Genomic DNA, 17,707 nt, shown 5'->3' with positions numbered 1-17,707 from the left:
GGTATTGTTTTGCAGGCGCTGCTGAACTACAAATAACAAACACTGCCGAACATAATGACATCAATGGATGTACACAGTAGCAACTGTAAATATGTAAATCTACCAAAACAGTTTAATGATTTATTACGATACTACATCCCCTTATTCTTAAGCTAAGAACTCGTACTAGGCCTAAATGCACAATACACACTCTGTACAATACATGAAAGTCAACATAGAACAGTGAAATAATCAGCATTGTTTTTTTTTTGTTTTGTTTTTTTTAACTGGTAGGGAGAAGTGTCCCTACAGTGAGATCAGAGTTCCTTAGTACTCCATTCCTGGAAAATCTCACTCTATCTAACAAAGTCTTTCAGACGCAAAGGTGAACGTCTCTCCCTCTGGGAACGTCGCAGCACTGGTGAAGCAGGTGAGTCTGAGGAAGCCTCAACCTCAGGGGCAGGTGGCAGATCCTGTGTTTCACCGGACTGCGGTTGTGGTGTTGTGTCCATCCTTGAAGACAACCAACTCTCAGAGCCCGCCACCATGCCAGGCAGTGACTCCATCTCTTTGTCCGGTTCACTGGGCACAGTTTCTTTTAACCCTGCTCTCACCTGATCCACATGCCGTTTCAGGGTTTTTCCATTCCCGATGGTGACATTGTACGACACTGGACCAGAAGAGCTCTCGACGACTGCAGTTATCCACTTCGGACCGTAGGAGTAGTTCCGGATGAACACATTGTCCCCAGTCAGGAAACTTCTCAGTCGCTTCTTTGAGTCATGATTCTCTTTCTGCTTCAGCTGCTTTTGCTGCACTTTTGTTTTCACATCTGGCAGGAGCAGGTCAAAGACTGATCGAAGTCTCCGTGACATCATCAGTTCAGCAGGTGACAACCCAGTTGTTGCATGCGGCGTGATGCGATAACTGAACAGGAATCTTGACAGTCTGGTTTGCAGGGTGTCACCTTTTACTTTCTTCATCCCCTCCTTGAAAGTCTGGACTGCCCTCTCTGCGAGACCATTGGAGGATGGGTGAAAAGGCACCGACTTCACATGATCAATGCCATTTTGCTTCATGAATGTTGCAAACTCCGCACTTGTGAAACAAGTTCCATTGTCCGACACCAACATTTTCGGCAGACCGAACACACTGAAACTCTGTCGGAGCTTCTCAATAGTCACTTGTGATGTAGGTGACTTCACAGGGTAAATGTCCATCCACTTGGAATGAGCATCCACGATGAGTAGAAACATCTCACCTTGAAAAGGCCCCGCATAATCCACATGAATTCTTGACCACGGCGACTCCGGCCATTCCCATGGGTGTAATGGTGCAGTGGGTGGTGACTTGTGGTGTTTTTGACATTCCTCACATGACTGCACTTCTCTTTCAATGTCCTCGTCCATGCCTGGCCACCATAAATATGATCTCGCTAGACCTTTCATCTTTGACATGCCCATATGTGTCTGGTGTAGAAGCTTGAGCATTTTAACTCTGCCTTTGGTGGGGATAACAACTCTGGCTCCCCAGAGCACACAACCATCCCTCACACTCAGTTCAGTTTTCTTGTGCTGATATGACTTGAAGCGAGCATCCACTTGTGCAGGCCAGCCCTTTAAGGAGTACTCGTGAACTTGAGACAAGATGACATCTTTGGCTGTCCAGCGTTTGATCTGTGTGGTATCAACCAGAGTATCATCCAGCACATCCATTATCAAGACCTGTCCTGTCATCTCTTTTTCAGGAGCGATGTCTGGTAAGGGCAACCTGCTGAGTGCATCTGCGTTTGCATGGTGTTTGCCTGGCTTGTACACAATATTGTACTCATAAGCACTCAATGTCACAGCCCATCTTTGCACTCTCGGCGAGCCCATCTGTGGAATAGGCTTCTTCACGTTGAAAAGAGAAATCAGTGGCTTATGATCAGTGTAAATGGTGAAAACTCGGCCATACAAGTAGTTGTGGAATTTCTTGATGCCGAACATTACAGCTAAGCCTTCCTTATCTAACTGAGAGTACCTCTTTTCAGCAGGTGCAAGCGTGTGTGACATGAAACTGAGGGGTCTTTCACTGCCGTCATCCATCTTGTGTGACAAAACAGCGCCCACCCCATATGGTGATGCATCGCAGGACAGAATCAACTCTCGGTGAGCAGAGTAATGCACTAATACATCTGCTGAGTTCAACAAAGTTTTTGAGTTTTGGAACGCATCCTCTTGTTCCTTTTTCCATGTCCAAGACACCTCTTTTCTCAACAGTTCATGCAGGGGTGCCAACAGGGTTGCCAGATTGGGAAGAAACTTGTTGTAATAGTTAAGCAAACCCAAGTAAGCTTTGAGCTCAGTGACGTTTGTGGGAGTGGGAGCCTCCATGATGGCTTTGACTTTCTTCTCCACAGGGTGGAGCCCCTGTGCATCCACTCTGTGTCCCAAGTATTCCACTTCTTTTTGCATGAAGGTGCACTTACTTCTTTTCAGTCGCAACCCCACCCCTTTCAGTCTCATTAATACTTCGTCCAGGTTTTTTAAGTGGTCTGCTTCATCCACTCCAGTTACCAAAATATCATCCAAATATACAGCCACCATAGGTATTCCTTTCAGAAGACCTTCCATGGTTCTCTGAAATATGGCAGGTGCTGACGCAACGCCAAAAGGCAGTCTGTTGTATGTGAAGAGTCCCCTGTGAGTGTTCACTGTCACATACCTTTTCGATTCATCATCCAGGAGTATTTGCTGGTATGCGTGACTCATATCCAATTTGGAGAACTGCTTCCCTCCTGAAAGCGCTGTAAACAGGTCCTCCACCCTGGGTATTGGATACTGCTCCAGGGATGCCACTGTGTTGACTGTAAGCTTGTAATCTCCACAAAGTCTCACAGTCCCATTCGGTTTCAGAATCGGCACAACTGGCGCTGCCCATTCAGCATATTTCACGGGCGAGATGGCACCCTCTTTTAGCAGTCGGTCTATCTCCTCATCTACTTTTGCTCGCATGGCGAAGGGAACAGACCGTGGGCGGAAGAAACGAGGGGTGGCGTCCTTTTTCACATGAATGGTAGCTTCCATGCCCTTAAGAGTGCCCAACTCCTCTTTGAAAACCTCTTCGTGTTTGTCCATCACTAGCTGTAGTGTGGCTCCTGATGTTTTCATTTGGTGGATTTTTCTGGCTTCATGTCCATTTTCAATTTCTCTCCAGTCCAACTTTATCTCCTCCAGCCAACCTCGTCCGAGCAAGCTGGGGCCATCCCCTTCAACCACCACCAGGGGGAGCTTCTTTCTTTGCTGCTTGTAGTTGACTCTGACAAACGTTGCACTCACCACCTTGACAGGATCCCCTGTGTATGTTTCCAACTTTATTTGGATGGGCTTCAATGTTGGGAGCTGTGTGTGTTTCCATGTTTCCTTAAACGTGTCCTCATTCATGACTGTGAGGCAACATCCAGTGTCAATTTCAAATCTGACATTCTTCTTATTCAGCTCCAATTCCACTGTGTAGGGGTCTATTTTTCTTACGTGCATCGCACTCCGACGCCCTAACTTGTACACTTTACTCTGGTGCTCTTGTCTACACTTGATGCAGTTCAAAGTGAAGGAATCCTCTTCAGAGCTATCAGTGTTACTTTCCTTCTCAGCCTCATGCACGTTGTGAGAGCGGTAGTGTGAACTCTGCTTTGCATCCTTCTTTTCTTTTGGAAATCCCCTTTTCTTCTGGTTCAGTTTAGCTTTGCTTCTACAAGCTCTGGCTAAGTGTCCCACTTTACCACATGCATGACATTTTTCTTGTTTGTACTTACAATCTGCAGCGGTGTGCTTGGTTCCTTTGCACCGGTAACACTCTCTGTTTTCTCCTTTAAAGGGATGAGGCTCCTGTTGTCCTTTGGTCATGCTGAAACATTTTGCTGTGGTTCCTGTCTGCAAGTCCTGTGCGTTTTTATTTGCAGTTTCCAATGATACTGCCAGTGACAGTGCTTTATCAAAGGTGAGGTCCGCTTCTGACAAGAGACGTCTCTGGATTCCGTCATCGTTGATCCCGCAGACTATCCGGTCCCTCAACCTCTGCTGTAACGTGTTGCCATAGTTACAATCCTGTGCCAAACGACGTAGCTCGGCCACATACTCCATTACTGTTTCACTGGACTTCCGGTTTCGAGAGTCAAATTTGTATCTTTGTATGATTTCACTGGGCTTGGGATCATAGTGGTTTTTCATCAAGGCCACCAGCTCTTGAAAAGACTTGTCTTTTGGTTTCTCTGGGCTGAGGAGGTTGCGCATCAGACTGTAGGTCGCTGCTCCGACGACACTTATCAGTATTGCTTTTTGTCTGTCTGCATTGTCTATCTCATTGGCCGCAAAAAACTGCTCAATTATCTCTGTATACTCATCCCACGTCTGATTCTTGGGATCAAACGCCGGTAGCGTGCCAATTGTAGCCATGCTTGCGCCTCAGTGTCCTCTCTCTCCCTCTTTCCCAGCTGTGCTTACCGCCGTGCCAGCTCTCCAAACTTTAGACGACTCCCGAGTCCAGCCGAGTCTTTCTTTCCCATCCGGAGGTGACGTCTTCCTCCCCCAGGCAGCCACAAAAATCCTCGTCGCCAAAAAGATGTTATATCCTCTAAAAAGATTCACTGTCCACACGTGAAATTGCATTGCTTGTCTTTTAATGATAAGTCCAAAAAACAACATGCCTCGTAACTCGGAGATTCCATTCTCATGCTCTTCTTCTCTATACTGCACACTGCACTGAGCTTCTAACAATCACAATGCGCCCTCTGCTGGATTGACGGTGGTATTGTTTTGCAGGCGCTGCTGAACTACAAATAACAAACACTGCCGAACATAATGACATCAATGGATGTACACAGTAGCAACTGTAAATATGTAAATCTACCAAAACAGTTTAATGATTTATTACGATACTACAGTGTCCTAAAACGAATAAACGAGAAAATCACCCATTTATTGGTATCTGATTATGTCAATTTGACAGGAAATCAAACTAACAAAAGGTACCGTGTCCTTAAGTGCATACCACCACCTACTGTATCTCTTGGTGAATGTGTCCCAGCGGCCTCAAAACCAGGAAGAGTTATTCATACAGAAATACCATGAAAAATTATTAAAAAGAAACAATGTAATGCATTTTATTTGCACAAGGCTGAAAATACATTTTACACATATATTATACATAAAAATTATACACTCAAAATCTTATATTTTCTGAAAATCGTGTAGACTGATTGTACTGACTGACTATAGACTGATGAGGGCGGCGCCCCAGCGCCCCCTTTTGACCAGCCGCCACAATAACCTCTGAATTAATGTGAAGGAGATGGTGTTGGGCTTCAGAAAGGACAAGCGTCCCCTCTCTCGCCTGCACATCAGCTAACAACATTTTCTGTAAAGGTGATATTGTCTTCTGGGCTGAACTCGCCATTGATAGATAAGGCAGTTATGAAGTTTCTTCTTTCTACCAACCTCTATGCAAGCATAAAGTGAAGTATGAAGAGTGAACAGGAGGGGGCAGCATTACGCTTATCTGGCGTACAGCCTGCCGGAAATTATTTGAAGAAGAAGAAGCAGGAGCAGAAACGGAAGCATGAAAGCGACTGCTTATGGTGCATTCACACCGGACGCGTCGCAAGCGTCGTGAGCGGCGCTTTTCTATGCAAAGTCTATGGTGGACGAGCGTCGTGGAGCGGCGGGCGGCGGGGCGGCGCATCAGGAGCGTCATGAGCGTCGCTTTTCCAGCGTTTCGAGCGTCGACGCCCACGACGCTCGTCCCCGGCGTCAAGAGCGTCGTGAGCGTCGCTTTTTGAGAGTTGGGAAAACTGAACTTTCGACGCGCTGCCGCTGAGCGTCAACCAATCAGAGACGATCCCTCCGGTGCTACGTCACTACGAGTGATCCGAGCACCGATGCGGGCCGGCCAGTGTTGCTAACTTGACGACTTTCTCGCTAAATCTGGCGACTTTCCAAAGCCTCTTGGCGACGTTTTTTTGTCAAAAGCAACTAGCGACAAATCTAGCAACCTTCTCTGGTGCTCTGGAGACGTGACAGGACGTCTCGTTGCTGTCGTCAATGAGCAGCGGGTGCTGCGTGAGCCCCTCCCCCGTCCCAAAGCGCTCACAAGCGGTCAGTCTCAGCAGCGCTCCCCGCTGCAGTCAGAGCAGAGAGGAGCAGAGCAGACAATAGCCACTTTTCCGACGACGACGCGGTCTAGCTTTATTTAACAAATAAAGCCAAGCCGCTCTCCTGATGCGATCCGCCATAGCTGGAAACAGAAATCAGCCTCCAGCGCGCCAATTAACTGACGTGCATCAAGAGCGTCGCGAGCGTCGCGAGCTTTGTGACCACCCGGTGTCAAGCGTCGTGTTTAAAGCGTCACAAGCGTCAGCTTCGAGGCGTCGCAAGCGTCGACGACGCCCGCGACGCGTCCGGTGTGAATGCCCCATTACTCAATTCTATACGTCATTGACACTACCTACACCAGACCGGCACTGCAACTTTCAAGTGACAATTTAGCGCTGTTAGAGGTACTTGTAATGAATATGTCAGGGCACATTGTACACTTCATTAAAAATGTGTAACATATGTATGGTGGAAAATTAGTATTTTTAAGGTTGTAAAACTCCTTAATGCACCTTTAAGATAGAGATGTAACAACCAGCAGATGGCGGTAGTGCAACCGCATGGCAAGCTGAACTCCAAAGGAGAAGAAGAAGAAGTACTTCCGGGTCAGAAACCACTATACACGTGTGAGGGGAAAGGAAAACGGGCAGATTGGCAAGCAAACGGGCACACTGGGAAGAAAACGGAACGGCCTCCACTTACAGGTACTTGAATTATGAATTTGTGGATGTTGTGGGAATGGTGCTCGTTGTTTGGCTCCGCTCGGAAACCTTCATCGTATCGGGACACTTATAAATCAGCATCGATTGAAAGCACATGCAGGTCGTTGCCGTGTTCCCAGACGGCTACTAATGTAAGAAAGTCAACTATTTTCTCAGCCATGCTTTTCTCATGATAACGATTGAAGCCTCTGAGTATTCATATTCGAATTTCTGTAACTTCAGCTTTTCAACGAGCCTTCAGCACACGGCTCCTCTTCTCCATCGGTGTGAGGTGGACGATATGCTACAAACGCACTATTCAAAAGTAGCTTTCTTCCGAGCAGCAGAAATAACACCAATCCCGATGTGCAGCTGGTGGTGTGCACGGCGTGATCTCCGAATTGTAAATTTGCTTCCACTTCAAGGAATTGATACTTTAAACATATCTAATACCGTCATTGGCGTTGACTCCAGTGATACCCAAATCGCTATAGCCATCATGCTATGCTGATCATGCTACACGCGGTTTGGTATAGAAAAGTCTCCTTCATAGGGTATCGGTCTACTGTTCAAGCAGTTCTGCGATTTGCAGATGGTTCATGCGCCATGGCCACACGACATGCTGCATATCGAGACTTACTGGCACAAAATCTGAATCATTTGTCATCTTAATTTTGCGACTAAAATGTACAAAGTGTTGGTTAATACTGAGATTTGCTTGGTTGTCTGGTTATCAGTCTTGTGTAGAGCTCCACAGCTTCACAACAAACACAATGGACGGAAAGGTGAAGAAACAGAAGCAGCACCAACAGAAGCACAGTGGCCCCAAGGCAGAAAAGAAGAAGCTGAAAAAGCAGGAGATCCCCACAGAGAAGGATGAACGGAAGCGTAACCCCAGAGCTTTTGCTGTTCAGTCTGCTGTTCGAATGGCTAAAACCTTCCACAGGTCTGTGCTAATAATGCTCACATCAGCTGCTCTGACAGCATCGTCTCCCAAACATGTCGTATTGATGTTCCATGTCTGTTTCCTATTTTGACAGGGCACAGGATATTAAAGCGAAAAAACACCACATTCCTGTTGTAGACCGCACGCCGCTGGAACCTCCTCCGGTGGTGATTGTAGTTGCCGGGCCTCCCAAAGTGGGAAAAAGCACCCTGATCCGCTGCCTGATCAAAAACTTTACACGACAAAAGCTGGGGGACATCTGTGGACCGGTGACCATTGTGTCTGGTGAGTCCCATTACTGTTTAATTTTGCATTAATGTTTAGTTTAAGAATTTAAGTCCATTTTGATATCGAAGTGGTCAGCGAGCAACACATTTGTACAAATGTAGCTGAGTCACAAAGTGCTTTTCGCAGCACTAGGTCTCATTGCAGTGTAGAACCCAGAGTAAAATTGATTACAGTGGAAAAATCCAGTTTTGTTCTGGCTTAACACCAGTAGTGGGTGAGGCCTCTGAAGCTTTTATTTGTAGAAGGAAGCCCAAATTCCACTTGTCACGTTAGAGCAGGGGTCTTCAACCCTGTTCCTGGAGAGCCCCTATCCAGGATGTTTTATTTTTCTCCCTGTTTCAACACACCTGCTGGCATTAACAGGCCCATTAATGGGCTTTGCTCTGTGCTTGGCGAGGACAGAATTATTAGATTCAGGTGTGTTGAAACAGGATGAGAACTAAAACATGCTGGATAGGGCCTCTCCAGGAACAGGGTTGGAGACACCTGCGTTAGAGCTACACCACACCAGGCACTCTGAATCACCCCCATTCTAGTCAGTGTTTGTTACTACACCAGGTACACCACTCTGGGTTTTACCACTACCACGGCGCCCCTGGCTAAAAGGCGGATTCAGCACATTGTTAAAGATATGCAGTGAGTCTTTTTTTCTCCACTTGACGCAGGCGACACTCATCAGTCTGCACAAAGGAGATTTTACCAGCCAGGAACTCACACAGACCAAGCAAAACACAAGTGACTGTGCCAATAATTGTGACTTTGGCTGTAACCACAAAAATGAATTTCCGCCATATTGAGAAGCCCACCACAGTGCAGTGTGCAGACCTGCTAACCTGTATGCATTTTGTGTAGCAGTTACACAAGTTGATATCAAAATACGCTGGTACGCTCCGCTTCATTAATCTACTCAAAAAGGTGCAGACATCTGAGTGCTGCTAGAAATGTGGACATGCAATTCTCATGTCTAGCAACACGATGCAGCAGTGTAGTGGTGCAATTTCAACCAGTCATCATAGAGTAAGCAGAATAACAAGTCTGCTGAACCCACAGCGTTGGCCTGCTCTCTCCTGTCCTCTGCCTCCCTCCACCTCTCTCCCCGTTCCCCCACTCGCAGCAGCTGGCAGTTAAAATGGTGTGTGTGTGTGATAGAAGAAAGTAGCTAAGTGGTACTCAAAATATTTCGCCAAGGTTGGCAGGTCTTAGTGTGGTCCACCGTCGGCACCGCATTGACCTGAGGCAGGTCTGAGGCTCAGCTGCATAAAGCAGTATTGGAAGTTAGGAGGTCCTCAAGGTTGTAGAGCTGCTGTTCTCCGTGGTGAAGCTCCAGAGCGGTGAGCAGTCGATGAATTTTGGTGCCACCCCCGACGAGCAACTCAGAAACTACTCCGGGTGAGACGAGACTTTGCTCACGAGACCAGACTTCCGGTTGTCATTTAAGAAAACTTAAATGACAAAATATGACTTGGAAAAATTGTACTTTTTTTTTTTTTTAATGAAAAGGTCACAAAACAGCACAGGTGCTTTTTGAGATGTTATAATTTCCATCCATACATGACTTTAAGCATTAACTTCTTTCCACAAAATTATATCTTTTCCAGTGCATAACAGTACTTGTAAAACCTGAACCACAGTCCTCCTCTGTCAGACCAGAGAGCACAGAGCTCCTGTTAGCCACGATGTTCACTACTATCTTCTTACAGTTCTTACATATTATCCATGTCCTGTCTGTCACTCGGTTGCATTCATTATTTCCACTCTGGACCCGAAATGCTGCGAAGCAAACCATTTAAAAGTGGTGGGGATGTCTTCATTTTCTGACTGCTCTGGCCGCCACCACGGCTGTCACTGCCCCCTCCTTGGTCCTTGCCAGTTGCCACAGCTCCGGCCGCTGCCCGTGTTGTGCCCAGTTACATGTAAAACACACCTGCTGCTATGTTCCCTCTCCTTCTTGACAATTTCTGGCAGTCTACATGTAGTAGAGGCGCACTACTTCCCCCCACAGTTCACTAATTGAAGTTGGGATATCTCACAGTGAACTGATCATGGGTGTGATCGGCTTCTGCCCTGAGCCGCCAGGCAGCTTTTCATTGAACGAGAAATGTTGTCACGAATTAATCTCGCAAGATCCATCCCGAGAAAGTGCAAACATTTAAAAATATTAACTACTACTAAATGATAATAATTTAAAGGAGCACAGCACAGTATGCTCGTTTTATGCGAAACAGCGCCCCCTGCAGGCCTTAGGCGTAACTGTAGCTTAGTGAAAAGCTCGTGTCTGTGGCTTGTGCCCATGTACGTGCACAGAAGAGGGGAACTCCTTCCTCGCTGTTTTAGCAGCGCTCGAGTAAAATGTAAGTTTATTTTGCCTTGTGGGGTCTGTGCTGGAGCTGTGGCAGTGCTAGAAGCCGGTCTTTTCTTACTTTCTGGAAGCTCCATCCTCAGTACTGCTCAGTTGTTGCTGCTCAGCGTCTGGCGGAGTAATGGCGGACAAATCGAAATATTTAAAACTGCGCTGTGCCCCTTTAACAATGTATGTGCTTCACTTTCTGTGAATTATTTGCAATGAAAGAGCAGATCACCAGCTTGAAGCACTGGAAAACTCGCTCCGAGGAAGTGGATTTAGCAGGTTTTAGCAACACAAGCCAGCGTGCACAGTTTCCTGAGCACACCTCGACACACCCATTTGAGGAAAACAGAAGGAAGGGGGGAGGAAGGAAAAACAATGCAATACTGGCCCCATGTGGCAGCTAAGGGAGAGAATGTGATTTCCTTAAATACATTGTTGGAAGAAAAAGGGGGGAAAAACGTGGGGTGGTGCAATAATACTGCATACCGTGCTATTGAGCCACCCTGACTCACCGCATGGGGAACTTCTGAAACACGATAGCCCTACCATAAAGTACGACACATCATTAAAGCTCGTTTCCGTTCGTTTCCAATGTATATATCATTTTTCAACAGAGCTTAAATGTGTCAGTCTGGTTCGATACTACAAAATAACATTAGCATAAAGCAATATAAAAATTTATTTATGAGCCCCACCTTCGTCTCATAGACCCCCATGTTATCCGAAAAAGCGCCGGTCAGCTTCAGCCAATAGATTTCGAGCTTCCGCCTTGTCGAGCTGTCAGTCAAAGTGTGGAGCAGCCAGAGAGCACGGCCGCTCGCCCAGCAGAGGAGAGTTAGCTCTGCAGCAGCCGCCGCTTACCTCGGATATATCCACTGTAAACGGCTAAACATATAGGAGGCTGTAGGACTCAGAGGCTCTCATTTTCACCGGACAGATAATGCGCATGCATTATTAAAGGGGCGTGGCTTGGTCGCTCATGAAAGCAGAGGGAGTGTGGAACCTCGAGACATTGGATTAAAAAAAACTCTCTAACTCCGGACACGAGCTTTAAGCACAATTCATAAAGACAACATTCAATAAAGGTCCCATATTATGCAAAATTCACTTTACAATGGTTTTGTAACAATAATATGCGCCCTGAGCCTGTTCACAAACCCCCCCAAAATGAGAAAACTCTTCTTCTCTTGCTTACTCCACCTTTCAGCAAATGTGTGCTCAAACGCTCGGTTTTGAAATCGCTACTCCTCCAGGGTGGTGACAGCGCCCCAGTCAAGTGACAAACAGACCCCGGAAAATTCCATTTATGCCCTGTGTGTTTCTGCTTGCAAACGCTGCTGTGATTAATAGACATATGATGCTTTTTTCACTTTGTGAAGTTTCTTACAGTAGTATGTGTTGCCGTAGCCTCATTAAGACGTTCACATTTGAAAATTGTCTTTTTCCTCCTTGTCTCGCTACTCCACATTTTTAAAAATGAAACTGAAATTTAAGCTGAATCGTTCGAGGGGACCTGACTGTGCCCCCACCATGTGTGAGAGTGGGCGTGGCCAGATGCGTTCAAGTGCGCCCTGGAAAGTAGGCTGTGAAAAAAGTAGGCTGTGAAAAACAGGCTGTTGCGATCAGGGCTCCTCAGAGCCACTTTTTAGACCCTCAAACTCCGAACAAAGTATGAATTTGGGGCAAACAAACTTATATACTGTTTTTGGGCTTCTGTGACCTATATGATGTGACTGAAAAATAGCATAATATGGGAGCTTTAAAGTCCCACTCCAATCCTCATTTGTGGCTATTCTAGAAATGCAATATTGAGCATAGTTTTCTCAACACATGTCCTGTTGCATCAGAGATATTCTACATGAACATATGAACAACATGAAAAACATGATTTTCACTGCAGTGACTCTTTAACTCGTAGCCTATTTACATATGGTGGAAGCACGCCCACCAGTAGAGGGGGACAAACGGGCCTGTTGTCCCAGGCCCAGGGTTTGGGGGGTGGGCAGAACCGGGCCCTCATTAAATTAAGGAATACATTTTCAAAAACTTTCAAAAATAGGCCTATTTGTTGAAGGAAAACCTAATATTTGAGTTACATAAATGACTTTTATTTGTTTTCCTTCTAACTGTCCCTGAAATTGTGGTTAAGAAACCCCCCCCCACCCCCAACATGAATATGTTTTGGTCAAGACATCATAGATGATTTTGCCACAAGGAAAGTTCAGCACATGGCATCTGGAGCTCAGATATTAACATGTCCCACCAGCAGTAGCCATCGAACATTATCTTGTCCCGGGCCCAGGCAAAACTGTCAGCTGGCCTGGGTGGAAGCACTATACTAAAGATGAATCAGCAACACGAATGAATGCCTGCCACTAAAATGAACTTAGAATTAAAGATGCAATAAGTAATATGTCATGTAACATACCCCTATGACAAAATATGACTAGAAAACAGTCACAAAAAAAATGCAGGCGAATTTGAAAAGTTGTCTTTGTATCCATGCATGGCCTAAGCAGGAGCATGAACTTTCCACTAATAAAATAAAATATTTATTTTTTTCTAGAGTGCAAACTTGTATGCAAAACTAAAATGAAAGTCCTCCTTTGTCAACGCAGAGTGCATAGTTCTCGCGGTGGTGTACAGTTCCGTTGTCTTACAGTGCTCTTCAAGTCGTGTCTTGCCTGTCACTCCATTGCCGTTCATTATTTACACTGGGGACCCAAAATGCTGCCAGGCTAACAGTTTAAAAGTCGTTGGGGTATCTTTAATGCTGATATTTTCAGATTCTTATGTCGTTCTGGCTGTGCTTGATGGACTGCTGGGCCTGCCAACACCATAGATTGCCGCCTGTCACCGCATCTCCCGCCAGAGATAGGCTTCTGCTCTGTGCCCGTGAGACAGCTTTTCACTTAAACCAGAAATATCATCACAATTTCATCCCACGAGATTTGATCGTACCCCTACCCGTCAAGTATGATCCTGGACTAAAATGCCTTGATCCTGCCTGTTTGCAGTGAGTGGTCCTGGACCTTCAGGACCGATTCAAGGCTCAATGACAAACGGGAGCAACGCACAATGTCACATTAAGCTAACAGAAGTGATTGACCCCAGCGGCTGAGCTGACTGACCCAGAACTGACCTGACTAGCTAGCTTGCAATCTCCCCCAAAGGCGGGAAAGAGTTTGAAGCACTGCATCAGGAAGATGCTTAACCCATTACCAGCTGACAGTATATAATTAAGAAAAATTGCATGCTGTCAAATAGGGCTGAACGATATATTGTTATCATATCGATATCGCGGTATGAACATTCAGGACATTAGTTTCTCAAAATCAACGATATCAAGATTTCCCCTGCTTGCCCTGTGTGTCAGCTCCATGCACAGGTAAGGCCAGCCAATCACAAACCTCGTTTACTGGTTGACAGCTGATGGCAGAGGGCCGTTACCGAATCTGCACAAACCAGTTTGGTGGTCGTGGCAGAGAGTTCTCATGAATAAAACTGCATTTTTTTTTTTACATCTTTTTGTATTTTGATGTTTTTATTTTTCTGAAAAATGCTTAACTTTTACTGAATCCATTGTAATATATCGTATCGATATCAAGATATCTGGCATGGATATCCAGATATGAAATTTTGCCCATATCGTTCAGCCCTACTGTCAAAACAACATTTATGATGCTATCGTATACAATATGTGTTGTAGGGCTGGACGATTATGGCAAAAATAATCACGATTATGTTGATAGATATTGAAATCACGCTTAATAACCACGATTATTCATAATTCCAAAACGAGTATTTATTAAACTACAACTTGAAAGAACAATCAAAAATAAACTTATAAAAAATTAATATCTTAAATAATATCAATAAAACAAATAAATAATAATAAATACCCAATCTGCATGCATTTCTATAAAACTTGCAAAAATAGCAATATGCAAAATACACTAATAACTCAGTCAAAAACACAGCCTGAAAATATTCTTTGAACTCTCTCAAAAACTTTTTTAAATAACAAAAGAGGGGTTGGCTGCATAGTTAAAAACTCCCTGTAGTTAACTTCCTACAGGTTTTTGGCGAGGAAGACGAGTCTGTTCACCTGGTCTGGCTTCAGCGACTAACGAAGGCAGGTGACAACATTTCCACCTGCGCTGAAAACCCGCCTGATGCAGCACTTGTGGCAGGATGCTGGATGTCTGACGACTTGAAACCAAAATGCTTCCAGATGACTGAAGTAGTCCTACCTTTCTTGTCCACTAAAGGCTCCTTTTCTGCCATGTTTGTAAACCGCTTCCTTCACGTGCTGCTGATGGAGCCCTGGCTGCGGCTGCGTGCACAAGGTGCATTCATGGTACTTTGGCAGCGTAGGAAATTACATACACACCGCGCCGTGCGGCTAATTAATCGTTTTTCTCCGATTATAACATTTTTATGATCGTGAGTAACCAAAATCGAAATCAAGATTAAAATTCAATTAATCGTCCAGCCTTATGGTGCATTCACACCGGACGCGTCGCAAGCGTCGTGAGCGGCGCTTTTCTATGCAAAGTCTATGGTGGACGAGCGTCGTGGAGCGGCGGGCGGCGGGGCGGCGCTTCAGGAGCGTCATGAGCGTCGCTTTTCCAGCGTTTCGAGCATCGACGCCCACGACGCTCGTCCCCGGCGTCAAGAGCGTCGTGAGCGTCGCTTTTTGAGAGTTGGGAAAACTGAACTTTCGACGCGCTGCCGCTGAGCGTCAACCAATCAGAGACGATCCCTCCGGTGCTACGTCACTACGAGTGATCCGAGCACCGATGCGGGCCGGCCAGTGTTGCTAACTTGACGACTTTCTCGCTAAATCTGGCAACTTTCCAAAGCCTCTTGGCGACGTTTTTTTGTCAAAAGCAACTAGCGACAAATCTAGCGACCTTCTCTGGTGCTCTGGAGACGTGACAGGACGTCTCGTTGCTGTCGTCAATGAGCAGCGGGTGCTGCGTGAGCCCCTCCCCCGTCCCAAAGCGCTCACAAGCGGTCAGTCTCAGCAGCGCCCCCTGCTGCAGTCAGAGCAGAGAGGAGCAGAGCAGCCAATAGCGACTTTTCCGACGACGACGCGGTCTAGCTTTATTTAACAAATAAAGCCAAGCCGCTCTCCTGATGCGATCCGCCATAGCTGGAAACAGAAATCAGCCTCCAGCGCGCCAATTAACTGATGTGCATCAAGAGCGTCGCGAGCTTTGTGACCACCCGGTGTCAAGCGTCGTGTTTAAAGCGTCACAAGCGTCAGCTTCGAGGCGTCCCAAGCGTCGACGACGCCCACGACGCGTTCGGTGTGAACGTAGCATTAATGTGTTGCACAACTGGACTTCTTTTTGTTTGTTTTTAGCTGTATTCACGGTTCAGTGAATTATTCAGTGGAGCACCTGTGTGGCACAGTGCAGCACAGCTGGAACCAAAGCGGTAGAATTTGGGGGTAAGGAGGGTAAATGTGGGTCTGCCTCATTTTGAAAGCTGTAAGAACTAGAACAAACCTCTCCAAACATTTTTCTCCACCTACATTTTCATGCCAGAGACACAAAAGATTCAATGCTGTAAAATGTGATAGTTTAAAGTTGTGTGTAAAATTCATGAAGAGAAAAATGTTACAGGTTACTTCCCTCACACAGTACGTAATTAACTTTTTGTGTTTTTGTTTTCATCAGGTAAAAAGCGCCGACTGACTTTTATGGAGTGTAACAACGACATAAACACCATGATTGACCTCGCCAAGGTGGCTGACCTGGTAAGAACTTCTGTTCCAACCTGTCCTCACATTTCACAGTCAGCTTTAAGTTGATTTCAAGTCTGCTAGTTTTGGTACAGAAAAGATGTTTTCACTGGTTGCTTAAAGAAAACTTTGCCTCAGCCACGTAAACAACATCAACACTTGTTCTACATGTGTCACTTATATCCCTTTCACTCTGCAACTAGCAGGTCCACCTGTGTTTTCGACCTGCTATTAAAGGTGCTGTAGGCAGGATTTTGCTAGTCAATGCTAATTTTTCTGTTTTCTTTGGAATAAATGTTAGAGTATCCATTGATAATCCTTTAGGAGTGTAGCATAACTGCACTACCGCGAGGGCGCAGCGTTTCCATCTGTCTCTGTTCTGAGCTGAAAAGGAATCTGGACAGCTCCAGGTATCTTTGACCAATCAGAGGAGCCCCTGAGGCTCTAACCGTGATTGGTCGAGAGGCGTTCGTCGCACTTTCTTGTGGGAGGGGCTTAACTTGCGTGAGGGCGTGATGTCAGAGAAAACGGGACAGGATTGGCTGTGCTGGGTTTCAAAACGCCATCTTAGATGGGTCAAATCGCCATGTTAATAATCCTAAGCAAGTAATCCTAAGCAAGATGGCGGAGATGCGGAGTCCTGCCTACAGCACCTTTAATTGCCTTTTGTGTCCTTTCACACCGCCTGCAGACCCGAGTCTAAACCGCATGATGGCGAGCCGCGTCGCTGCGTTTTCCCGCGCTGATAGTGTCCCGTGTTGATGACATCATCAGCACGACGTAGCAAAGTGAAAGTAAACAATGCGGCGGAACACAGTCCCCCGTTACCTGTAGACAAATCTCCTCTTCCCCACGGATCAGGAGGAGCTCTCCGGTCTCACTATCATGCCAGTGCTGGGTCATCTTGACGAAGGAAATCTCACGCTGTGTCCAGAAACAACAACTAGCGTGCTAACGTAGCCACGCTGCATCCACGTCATCTCGTAAATTACCACGTCGACTCGCGTCTGCCTTTCACACTCCCTTTCGCCCCTTTCACTAAAAAGCCGATAGTAGTGACTAGGGCTGAACGATATATCGTTATATCGATATCGCAATATGAACATTCAGGACATTAGTTTCTCAATCAACGATATCAAGATTTCCCCTGCTTGCCCTGTGTGTAAGCTTGTCCATGCACAGGTAAGGCCAGCCAATCACAAACCTCGTTTACTGGTTGACAGCTGATGGCAGAGGGCGGCTGCAGAATCTGCACAAACCAGTTTGGTGGTCGTGGCAGAGAGTTCTCATGAATAAAACTGCATTTTTTTTACATCCTTTTGTATTATGATGTTTTTATTTTTCTGAAAAATGCTTAACGTTCACTGAATCCATTGTAATATATCGTATCGATATCGAGATATCTGGCATGGATATCCAGATATGAAATTTTGCCCATATCGTTCAGCCCTAGTAGTGACCCGCTAAAAACCCGCGTCGATTGCAGCGTTGAAAAACCCGGGTCTAATGCCGAGTGAACACTTTCACACTGCCATGAGGAGCCGATTAATTAGCGGGTTTAAA

General features: G+C 46.0%; 1 protein-coding gene across 2 annotated transcripts in view; it reads left to right on the top strand.

Moving 5' to 3' along the window:
* Positions 1–6,718: 6,718 nt before the first annotated feature.
* bms1 (BMS1 ribosome biogenesis factor) overlaps positions 6,719–17,707 on the top strand; it is a 76,180-nt gene continuing 65,191 nt past the window's right edge. For both annotated transcript variants that reach the window (XM_030098526.1, XM_030098524.1), the window contains exons 1-4: positions 6,719–6,814; positions 7,549–7,757; positions 7,852–8,042; positions 16,080–16,159. In XM_030098526.1, coding sequence (XP_029954386.1) covers positions 7,585–7,757; positions 7,852–8,042; positions 16,080–16,159 — 444 coding nt within the window. In that variant the 5' untranslated portion in view covers positions 6,719–6,814; positions 7,549–7,584. The remainder of the gene's footprint in view (positions 6,815–7,548; positions 7,758–7,851; positions 8,043–16,079; positions 16,160–17,707) is intronic.

The sequence above is a fragment of the Salarias fasciatus genome, chromosome 8 (assembly GCF_902148845.1).
Source record: "Salarias fasciatus chromosome 8, fSalaFa1.1, whole genome shotgun sequence".
In the NCBI taxonomy this organism is placed as follows: Eukaryota; Metazoa; Chordata; class Actinopteri; order Blenniiformes; family Blenniidae; genus Salarias; species Salarias fasciatus.
This window is presented reverse-complemented; position numbering and strand designations above follow the sequence as displayed.